The sequence below is a fragment of the Mastomys coucha genome, unplaced genomic scaffold (genome assembly GCF_008632895.1).
Source record: "Mastomys coucha isolate ucsf_1 unplaced genomic scaffold, UCSF_Mcou_1 pScaffold12, whole genome shotgun sequence".
Classification (NCBI taxonomy): domain Eukaryota; kingdom Metazoa; phylum Chordata; class Mammalia; order Rodentia; family Muridae; genus Mastomys; species Mastomys coucha.
In genome coordinates this window covers 92,558,257-92,569,637 of record NW_022196894.1, presented here as the reverse complement: position 1 = coordinate 92,569,637, position 11,381 = coordinate 92,558,257, and the positions used below count along the sequence as shown (strand labels likewise).

The 11,381-nt window shown below is 45.6% G+C and overlaps 1 protein-coding gene across 2 annotated transcripts in view; it reads left to right on the top strand.

The window, feature by feature from the left end:
- The first annotated feature begins 1,815 nt into the window (after window positions 1-1,815).
- Window positions 1,816-11,381, top strand: part of Vps26c (VPS26 endosomal protein sorting factor C) — a 25,868-nt gene continuing 16,302 nt past the window's right edge. Inside the window, exon 1 of one of the 2 annotated variants that reach the window (XM_031364490.1) lies at window positions 1,816-2,038. In XM_031364490.1, coding sequence (XP_031220350.1) covers window positions 1,982-2,038 — 57 coding nt within the window. In that variant the 5' untranslated portion in view covers window positions 1,816-1,981. The remainder of the gene's footprint in view (window positions 2,039-11,381) is intronic. The other variant, XM_031364489.1, reaches the window with a different exon arrangement.

The window sequence follows — 11,381 nt, the reverse complement described above, 5'->3', positions numbered from 1 at the left end:
TTAAAGATTTATTTTTATGTATATGAGTACCCACTGTAGCTGTACAGATAGTTGTGAGCCTTCACCTGGTTGCTGGGAATTGACTTTTAGGACCTCTGCTCACTCCAGTCAATCCCATTTTGCTCCGGTAGACCCCTGCTCCCTTAAGCCCAAATATTTATTATTATAAGTACCCTGTAGCTGTCTTCAGATGCACCAGAAGAGAGAGTCAGATTTCATTACAGGTGGTTGTGAGCCACCACGTGGTTGCTGGGATTTGAACTCACGACCTTCATGAGAGCAGTCAAGGCTCTTACCTGCTGAGCCATCTCACCAGCCCGTATTCCATTTTTCAATGAAAGAAAGATGCCTAGTTGGGGGGTTACTTTCCAGAACTTAATAAAAGACATATGTATCTAGTTCGGCTTCCACCAGTTTTCCTGAATTCTCCCTCTGTGTGGTCTACACAAGATGGCCCAGTAAGGAACACAGGTGCAGGGGCTTTGTGGTCAAGTGGTGGGAAGTGATCCAGTATGGGAGGATGATCTTCCTCAGGCATCAGTGGTGCCCATAGGCATCAGAGTCTATTTCTTCACCATGCTTGTTCGTTCTTGTGTTTCAAGAGAGAAAAGATGATCGAGTAGGGATGGTACTGTAGATTAGTCACAAGACAAGAACAGACACACACACAACTGGGGTGCACATGTGGAGATCAGAGGACAACTTGTGGCAATTAGTTCTTTTACCAGTGATGGAACCCAGGTTGTCATCAGGTGTGGTGGCAAGTACTTTTAGTCACTAAGCTGTCTCACTAGCTCAAGAGAACCCCATGACGATTAGGAGTCTTTAACTATTTTGAGGGAACAGCATTTTACTGAGTAGATTTCTTAGATGCTGGCAGTAGGGTTAACAAAGACAAGCTGGGAACTATCAATGGAGTCCTGAATACTGAGAAACATTTTTTTGTTTGGTTAGTTGTTTTTTTTTTTTTTTTTTTTTTTTTTTTTTGGTTTTTCGAGACAGGATTTCTTTGTGTAGCCCTGACTGTCCTGGAACTCACTCAGTAACCACGCTGGCCTCGAACTCAGAAATCCGCCTGCCTCTGCCTCCCAAGTGCTGGGATTAAAGGCGTGTGCCACCACTGCCCGGCATTTGACCTGCTTACTGGAAGCGTCAGTTTACACATTTACGAGATTGTAATCCCGTAACTAGCATGCCGGCTAAAAGCAATATTCCCCCTAAAGTTCGGCGTTCACCGCGGCAGGCTGCCGGAGATGGAGTAAGCAGGTCCGTTCCAGTTCCGAATCCGACCTTCCTGCTCGCCCAGGGAAGAGCAGGCACCTGGGAGAGTACCCAGAAGCCCTCGCGGCCAAGGAGCGGCGAGCAGCCGCAGAGCCAGGTCACCGCGCGCTTCCCGAAACCTCGCCGGGCGCCGTGGGCGTGGCTCGAGGGCGTGGCTGTGGCCCTCCGCCAATCAGCACCCGGCATGTCGCAAGCGCGGGCCCCGCCCTGCGGTTGGCAGGGACTCTCCCGCCCGGGGGACTCGGGCGATGGGGCCTCAATACGTCGGGAAGCAGACGCGGCTACTGGGATGGAGGGAGCGGGGAACAGGAAGGGACAGGTTCCTGCTACCGCTTCCGGAAACCCATCGCCGACGCGCAGCACTTCGTGTCGCACAGCCCGACGGGAAGGCAGCCTTCCTGTGTGAAAAGACGCTGCGAAGCGGCCTCGCCTCCGCCGCGGGGCACGCCGGGAGAACTGAGAGCCCTCTCCAGAATTCCGGAAGTGTGTGTGCGCGCGCGCGTGTGTGTGTGTGTGTGTGCGCGCGCGCGTGGGTGGGTGGGTGTGGGTTTCGTGTTCCTGTCCGTGCTAAGCCCTGCCCTGTGGCGCGAACGCCAGTCACGTGCTCCCACTGCGGAAGGAGCGGAGGGGCGGGTCAGTAGGGGGCGGGGCGGCCGGGTCACAAGTGGCCGGAAGTTGCGGCCTTTGCGGATAATCTGAGATGGCGACCACTCTAGACATCAAGATTAAAAGAGCGAACAAAGTGTATCACGCCGGGGTAAGTGGAGGGTGTCGGGCTTCAAGCTCCGCGGTCGTCAGCACGGCGCGCGCGGCCCCGACGCTGGCTGCGCGGGCCCTGCGGTCCTGTCCTGTGTGGGCCGGGGGCGGCGGGCGGGGCCGGAGCTGTCGCTGAGGATGGAGAGCAGGTGACAGACGCCCCTTTCTGCAGAAGAGCTTTCAAAACAGACCTGCGTGCTCCAGGCGGCCATCGCTCCGATGCAGGGTCCGCCGCAGGACCCGTTACTAGGATCCATTGCTAGGGTTTACAATGCGATCGCCCTGGCTCTACCCCGGGAGACACCAGCACAGCTGTGGAGTCACACAGCTCAGTGGATACAAATGCAGCGTGGTGTTGAAAAGGAAAAACATCCCGGGTGAACATCTTAAATGGATGCTAAAAGCTAGACACCTGGTTTTTAAAAAAAGATTCCAGTGAGCCACCCCACTTCAATCTTCACGACACAAGATTTGTCTAGCAGTCACCATTCAAAGAACCCTCCCCTCCAAAACAAAAACCCAAACACCAAATTGCTATTACCCTCTTTTTTTGTTTTTGTTTTTGTTTTGTTTTTTTCGAGACAGGGTTTCTCTGTGTGGCCCTGGCTGTCCTGGAACTCACTCTGTAGCCCAGGCTGGCCTCAAACTCAGAAATCCACCTGCCTCTGCCTCCCAAGTGCTAGGATTAAAGGCGTGTGCCACCACTGCTTGGCTTGCCATCACCCCTTATAAAAGGGGCTCTGTACTCTATGGCAAGATGCACTAAGAAAGAGGAGACTTACTTATGCTACATCACTGCGAAAATATTTAGTTTATAAAGAAACGATCTATCCTGCCTCAGTTGAGGGACACTGTCAAACCACTGCCATATCATAGATGTCATTGTCATGAAAAACAATTGGGGGCTGGGGAAGTATTCCAGATAGTAAAATAGTTGCCAGCACAGCATGAGACCAGATGTGGTGGGGGGGGCCTGTAACCTTACCACTTCAGATAGGATCAGACGTTTATGGTCATCTTTAGCTGCATATTGAGTTTGATACAAGCTCAGGATCCATAAGATAAGGGCTGGAGAGATGGACCCACTGTCAAGATGTGTCGTTGCTCTTCCGGAGGATCCAGATTGAGCTCTCTGCAACCACACAGGCCACTCACAACTCGCTGTAACTCCAACTGCAGGGAGTCTCACACCTCTGGTCTCCAATTGGACTGCACTCATAGACGCAGTATATAACATAATTTGAAATAAATCGTTTTAAGTGGTAAGTCAATAAAATTGTTTAAGATGAAAAGACACTAAAGGCGATGACTAAAATGCAATGCACAATGTTTGTCAAAAGTCCTTTTGTGTCCGTGTTGAATTTCTCAAATGTGACTTAGTTACAAGGGAGCCCCTTTCATATGCTGCTTTGCCATAGTAACCTCAGAAGGGTTAGCCATAAAATGTGGGTGTATATAAGCTGCTGCCTGTGTAGACAGCAGAAGTAAATGTAGCAAAGCCTTAACAGTTCTGAGTCCAGTTGAAAGCTACATGAATATTTTTTGTGGTTTATAGAGATATAACTTATATATACACACAGGTATTAGAGCTATAATTTGGGTACAACAAAACCCAGCCCTTTATAACATCTAATCACGTGGTTTTAGTGTATTTATAGTGCTGTGCATCCATCCTCACTAAGTTTAGAACGGTTTTCACCAACTCCAAAAGAAACCCCATACTTGAGAGCTGTATGGGGAACCTCCTTCCCTGCCCACAGCCCCAGGCGATCACACATCTGCCACGGGCTCTGCCTGTTGTAGGCATTTCACAGGACAAGTTCTCCTGTCTGTGGCCCTTTGTGACTGGCTTCTTTGACACTGCATGTTTTCAGCATCCATGGCTGTTGGAGAATATGTCACTTGCTTGTTTCTATGGCTGAATAGCACCCCTGTACCAATAGGCTACACGGTCCTTGCTTGTTTGGAGGACAGGTGAAGTGAAAGATGGGCAAGCTGGATGGGGGTGTCTGTGGAGTGGGAAGTGGAAAGCTAGCTTGCTCCAGGAAGGGCCATCCCAGCTCTGGGATCAGGAGGCTGAGAACATGAGTCACCAGTGGGATAGTCTCCATTCAGGAGTGCAGCGGGCATGCTTTCGTGGGCCGACTTTTATTATCTTCCATTTTCCTTTAAAAACCTTCATACCTTGGCTGTTTAACTTATTAACTTTCAGCCTCCTTTTTAAAATCCAGACATCCCCAGTACATTTTTTTAAATAAACTCCAAGTTTGGGGAGTTTTCTTAGTAGTGATTTACTCCAGTGCAAATCCATGTCACTCAGCCAGGTTCTGCTGGAAAGGTCAGAGAACCAGGATAGGAAAACAGAGTGGTTGTGGGAGGATCAGGACCACCCACCTACCCTGAGCTGGCTCTTCTCCAGGGACCTCCAGTCATCTCTGGGGACTCCAGAGCAGTCCTTAGTGTCCCACACTGATTTCAGCAGGGTTTGCTAATCACATTTGTACTTGAACAACTTACAAATTATGTCTTATGACTTCCATCAATGTTTTCTTTTTAGGGAGTGAGTTTGGGGATTTTTCGTTTTGTTTTTAGATAGAGTCTCTCTACATAACTCTAAATAAACATGGCTAACTTCAAACTCACAGAGATCTACCTGCCTATGCTTCCTGAGTGCTGGGACCAGTATAAATTTTATTTATTTTTTATTTTTTATTTTTATTTTTTGGTTTTTTGATGCAAGGCTTCTCTGAGTAACAACCCTGGCTGTCCTGGAACATATTCTGTAGACCAGGCTGGCCTTGAACTCAGAAATCTGCCTGCCTCTGCCTCCCAAGTGCTGCGATTAAAGGTATGTGCCACCACTGCCTAGCATTTTTTTTTTTAAACACAGGTTACTTAAAAATGTTTAATTTTCCCCTAATATAATAACTTCTAATTTTAATATTTTAAATCTTAGGAAAAATTTTATGATCAGAATTACAATGCAGGATTTAAGAATGTGAGATTTTAACAACATTAGAAATAATAGAAAAAAGACAATAAAATGGGAATGTTTATAATTTAGTCATAGTCAATAGCTATAAACATACTGTATATTTTATATGACTGCAATAATTCTTTTATTGTCATAAGTCTTCTCTGTGAACCTATCCATTAAAAATATTATTAGAAGTATTGAGATGGGCTGGAGAGATGGCTCAGCGTTTAGAGCACTGGCTGCTCCTCCAGAGGTCCCAAGTTCAATTCCCAGCAACCACATGGTGGCTCACAACCAGCTGTAATGGGGTCTGGTGCCTTCTTCTGGCATGTAGGTGTATAGGCAGATAGAATAAATAAATAAATATTTTTTAAAAAAAGTATTTAGATGCATGTGTACATGTGGAGGTCAGAGAACATTGTGGAGGAGGGTCTCTCTTTCACTGTGGGGATCCTAGGGATGGAATACAGGTTTGAAGCAACAGTCCCTCTTATGTTTTTATTTATAACATCTGTATCCAGTACCTGCTACTTCATAGATGTTCAAAAACTGTTAAATGACTTTATAGGTATTAATTCAACAGGGGGAACATGTAGTAGAGTATGGAATTTATATGAATAATATGAATATGAGTATAATATGAATATGAGTATGAATAATATTCTAGATAATAGTCATTCTTAAGAGGATGACTAAAATAAATATGAGGGTAGAGATTTTAAGGCTCCTGTAAATGAGGTTTTCTCTGTAATTCACCAACAGAGAACATCAGAAAAACTTGTCAATTTCATGGGCTCTTCATCCCAGGACATGTGGCCTCCATAGCTGTGTTACCAAGCTATCTTCTCCCTAAAAGTCTTCCCATAAGTTTGAAAACTTGACTTCTTTTTTTTTTTTTAATGGAAATTTATTTATTTATTTATTTATTTATTAAGAGATTTATTTATTATGTATTTATTATAAGTACACTGTAGCTGTCTTCAGACACACCAGAAGAGGGCATCAGATCTCATTACGGGTGGTTGTGAGCCACCCTGTGGTTGCTGGGATTTGAACTCATGACCTTCGGAAGAGCAATCAGTGCTCTTACCCGCTGAGCCATCTCACCAGCCCCAAAAACTTGACTTCTAATTCCATATTTCCAGCAACATTTTAAATTTCCTTTGGGAATGTGTAACTAGTACTGTTTCATAATTGCATGTGGTCGTGTCCCTGTTCTCACGTGTACACACTAAAGTTCTCTTTACAACGACGAGAGGTGACTCAGAGAAGACAGAGGATGTGGCAAGACACAAAGAGAGAATGTTTGAACTTGCTTTCTTCTCTCTTTTTACATTTATTTCATGTATATGTGTCTGTACATCACACACACACATACATGCAGAGGAACAGACACAAATAGAGAATGTTTGAATTTGCTTTCTTCTCTCTTTTTATATTTCCTTCATGTATATGTGTCTGTACATCACACACACAGAGGGACAGACAGACCATTTTGAACTTGATTTTTTCGTTCTCTTTACATTTACTTCATGTCTGTGTGTCTGCACGTGACACACACACATAGAGGGACAGGCAAGTCAGACGTTCTTTTCTTCTACCATGTGTGTCCTGGGACGGTCACACACACAGAGGGACAGGCAGGTCAGCCGTTCTTTTCTTCTACCATGTGTGTCCTGGGACACACACACACATAGAGGGACAGGCAGGTCAGCCATTCTTTTCGTCTACCATGTGTGTCCTGGGATTGAACTTGGGTAGTGCTTGCTGGCAGGTACTTCCCTGTGCTTTTGAGATAGGGTCTCACTCTGTCTGCCATTCAGGTTGGTCTGGAACTCACTGTAGCTGAGGCTAGCCTTGAACTTGCAGCCGTCCTCCTGTAGTAGCATCTTGCATGTTGGGATTGTAGTCAGGAGTCACCATCCTTTTGTTCCCAAGCCCAGGACTCTGGGTCTTAATTCTCATCTGTAGGGTGGAAACAACACCTACTCAAATGCTGTGTTTTCAGAACTGAGAGCTAGTATTTCCAGACTAAGTATAAATTTGACCCATGGTAGAGGCTCCGGTACTAAGTGGTCATGTTGTTGTATTCTCCCCACACCCCATAATTGATTATCTCAGAACTGTTCTGCCATGGTGTGAATAGAGCAGCACATTCCACAGATGGCATCCCAGTTGTGTGCTAAGCTGTTGTCAGATGCCTCTGCACTGTGGACAGGAGGGCCAACGGTCAGCACCCAAGGGGGATACGGATTCTAGTATTTTCAAACCCCAAAGCTGAGTGAGAATTTGGTGTTAACTCTGTGTGGTGCAGTAACATACACATGAATAAAAGTGTGTGTACTTACTGGCTAGAAGATCCCTGTAGTAATTCTTTCTATAAAGTAAATATAATGCTCTTGTTTTTATGAATTCAGGATGCTTCATTCATAAATCTTTAGCATGTTCTCATGAAAGTGACACCATCGAATATTAGGGTTGTGAAATACAACAGAGATAAACTAGCATAGCCAAGTTACTATGACAAGGGACTTCTGTGGCATGGGGTAGTTACTGTTACCTACCCACTGACCCCAAAACCCTCAGAACTTTCTGTGTATTTTGTCTTACATAATGTGGATATACCTTCTTCAAAAATTAAAAAGGAGAAACCTTATACACAATAGTTCATTATTTATAAGGAAAAGTTGTAAAACTGAACTGCTTTTTTTTGTTGTTGGGTTTTTTTTGTTGTTGTTTTTCGAGACAGGGTTTCTCTGTGTAGCCCTGGCTGTCCTGGAACTCACTCTGTAGACCAGGCTGGCCTTGACCTCAGAAATCCGCCTGCCTCTGCCTCCCAAGTGCCGCCTGCCTCTGCCTCCCAAGTGCCGGGATTAAAGGTGTGCGCCACCACCCGGCCTGAACTCCTATTTAAAAATGAAAGGATAGGGCTGGAGGGGTGGCTCAGATGTTCAGAGCACTGCCCACTCTTGCAGAGGATCCTGGTTTGATTCCCAAGATCTACATAGTGGTTCACAACCAGCTCACAATTCCGGTTCCATGGGCTCCCATGCCTTCTTCTGACCTCCAAGGCACCAAGCCTGCACATGGTGCACAGGCATGTATGCAGGTAAAACACCCATACATGAGAAATAAATAAAACTCTTTAAAAAGAAAGAAAACCTAACTATTCTACATGATTGTGGTTGTTTGAATGAGAATGGTCCCCATAGGCTCACATATTTGAATGCTTGGTACCTAGTTGTGTGCTACAAGATATTTGAACCTGTTTCTCCTTAGGGTGTGGCTCAGCCTTTAGCACACACCTTTAATCCCTCTGGCTGAAATACAGACATGCCCTTAGTACACCCCTTTATTCCCAAACAATGAAGGTAAAGTTAGTGTGTAGAAGAGAGCAACTATGTTTGAAAGTGATATCTAATTGAGTGGCAAAGTGATGAATCAGAGAAAGATTTGACAGGATATGCTCAACTCTCAGGAGATGAGAGAGGAAAGAGAAGCTGCTTAAGAGAAGGACAGACAGGACAGGAAGACGAGAGTACAGTACAGGATACTGTAGAGTTGAGAGGGAGTTGCTGCACAGAGGGAGAAGGAGGCTGTGTTACCAGGAGAGTTTTAACAGAGACAGACTGAAGAGAAAACAAGCTAGGCACAGGGAAAGACAGAATGAGCAAGAGAATGGGAAGGAGCCAGAAGATTAGAACAGATTGCTAGAGGCAAAGCAGAGAATTCAGGAGAGGCTCAGAAAGAGAAGCCAGATTGAAACAGTCAGCTTGGAGAGGGGTTTTGAGACAGACAGCTGAGTTGACCAGCCAGCCAGTGTTCATAAAGAACAAGGGTAAGCTCATTCAGGAGCAGGTCTCAGAGACTGAAAACACTCTGGGTAAGATTGTATGGAAGCTAGAAACTTCCAGGGCTAGGCCTAGGTTAGCAGACTGAAGAAAAGTTACTTTGGCAGAACTGTTTGTGATGGATTAGATGTGGTGTTATTGGAGGAGGTATGTCACTGGGCTTTGAGGTTTCTAAAGCCCACACCTGGCCCAGTCTCTCTAAGTTGTGGATCAGGTTGTGTATGTATTCTCTTAGCTACTGCTCCAACACTATGCCTGCCTGTCTGCTGTCATGCTTTCCATGATGGTCATAGACTAACCCTCTGAAAGCATAAGCAAACTCCCAAGTAAATACTGTCCTTTCTAAGTTGCCTTGGTTATGATGTCTCTTCATAACAACAGAACAATAAAACAATTGTCTTGCTGGGATGATCTCAAGTGCTGTGAGTGTGAGTCAGTGGAGAGTTCTGAACCTTTTAGGAAGCACAGTTAGGATCGGTGAGCCTCTTTTCTCACCTGTAACCTAATACTCCTGAAAACACTGTTTTCCTAATTCATAATCTGGTCCTTATGGAATGTACTACAGGTATTTTGAGAATTATCCCAGCCAGTTTGAAAATTGGACTGGTGTAAAATTGTCCCTTTGGTTCTGTGCTTGTCACAGCTGCTCTCATGCTGGCCTGGACTCTGGGTAGTGACTCTGAAGCTAGACAGGTCTGAGCATGCCATGTATCCTGCACATCAGGGCTTCATGGGCTTTCTCCCTGCTCAGCCACTGTCTCCCCTCCCTCTTGCCATAGCTTTACCTGGATTCTCTTATTCTCTTTCAGGCTGCTTATGTGGCCTGAAACCTGCATTCTCCACCCAGCTGCTGTTACTGTCCTGAGGCTTCCGGTCCAGCCGTGTGGGGAGCCAGCCCAGGAACGCTTGTCCGTTGGTCCATGTGTTACTTACTTCTCATATTGCTGACATAAATATCCTGACAGGCATCTTAAGGGAACAAGGCTTAGTTTTTGGCTCACAGTCCTTTGTGGGGAATTCATGGTGATAAGGGCTTGAGGTAGCTGGTCAGACTGCATCTGCAGTCAGGAAGCTGAGAGATGCCTGTGAGTGCTTAGCTCCTTTCCTCAGTTTATCCACTCTTGTTAAGGTGCACTTCCGGCCTCAGTTAACCTAATCAGATTATCCCTCACAGGCTTTCCCAGAGGCTGGTCCTAACAAGTTGATAGTCAGTATCCCTTCATCACCACAGCCATCGGTTGTACTGTTTTCCCCTCTGCTGACTCTTCTGCTCAGTACCCCATCAGTGCCTTCAGTCCTTTGGTTTCTACTGCAGGTGAGGCACAATGTATTGTGGGCAGTCCCAGTGCTCTGAGGACAGTCTCCTGTGACACCCATTCCTCAATGTCCTATCTCTGCCCTTGGTTACTAGCTGACCTCTTAGCAAGGTGGGTCACTGAAATGTTTGAGGTGCTGCTGCATCCTATCCTAAGATGGGCTTCTTATCGGTAGGCTAGGAAGTGTGCACTGGTTTCCCTCCCTCCTCATACATGAGGCTTTAGCTGCTCTAGAAGAGCAGAAACAAACCAGTGACTGGCAGCAGCATCCCGTGGATAAAAACAAAATGCTGAACTCAGAGGTTCATGTTGTCTTGTCCTGTGTGATGTCCAGGGCCAAAGAAGAGAATGCATAGTGCAGGGCTCGCTGCTGCAAGCAAGACCTCCATTCTGTGTGTGCTAGGAGATGAGTATGCTGGCTCCGTGCTCCCAGTCCCAGTTGGTCACGCCATGACTTGGTAGAGCTGCACAGTGAGGTGTGTGATGCACACTCAGGCCAGTGTACAGCTTGCCAAAGCCAGGTGGCTGCCGACGAGCTTTGCATTTCCTTAGCATTTGCCAGGCCAGCTGTTCCTAGACTACATTTGGAAGTTGAAGTGCTCTTCTCAAATTTGCATTGTAGCTGTAAAACGATTAAGTCAGACAGTTCCATACATGAAGAAAAAGGTGAAAGCTTTCACTGATAATATCCTCCAGACATTTTCATACCAACATTAGAGCCATTTCTGTAAACTGCTTCTGTGCTGTTCAAAACAATGTAAAGATTGTTTTGTTTCACTTTGTATCCCCAGCTCTCCTGGAACTTACTCTAGAATTTTACTTAAAAATGAACTTACTATGGTAAATAGGTCATCAGTTCATATGGTTCAAGCATTTTGCATTCCAAGACAGGTAACATTCCCCTCCTTTCACCCCATCCTTCATTCCTTTCTCTTAGCCAATCAGCTCTATCAGTTTCTCAACTCTTGTCAGTCTTCTAGGAAAATGTACAAATACCACTCCCCAACACTTTTTATAAGTTGAGCAGTATACAACTTATAAAACATTTATTACAGCTCTGTTCATGACAGCCAAGATCGTAGCAATCAGCCTCTGTACCTGTTGACTGAAGAACAGTAACAACGATGTTACGTATACACACAGTGGTGCTCTGGTACACTAGTGAACCCCGGCTGTCAGGTATTGAGTGAGAATGGTAAC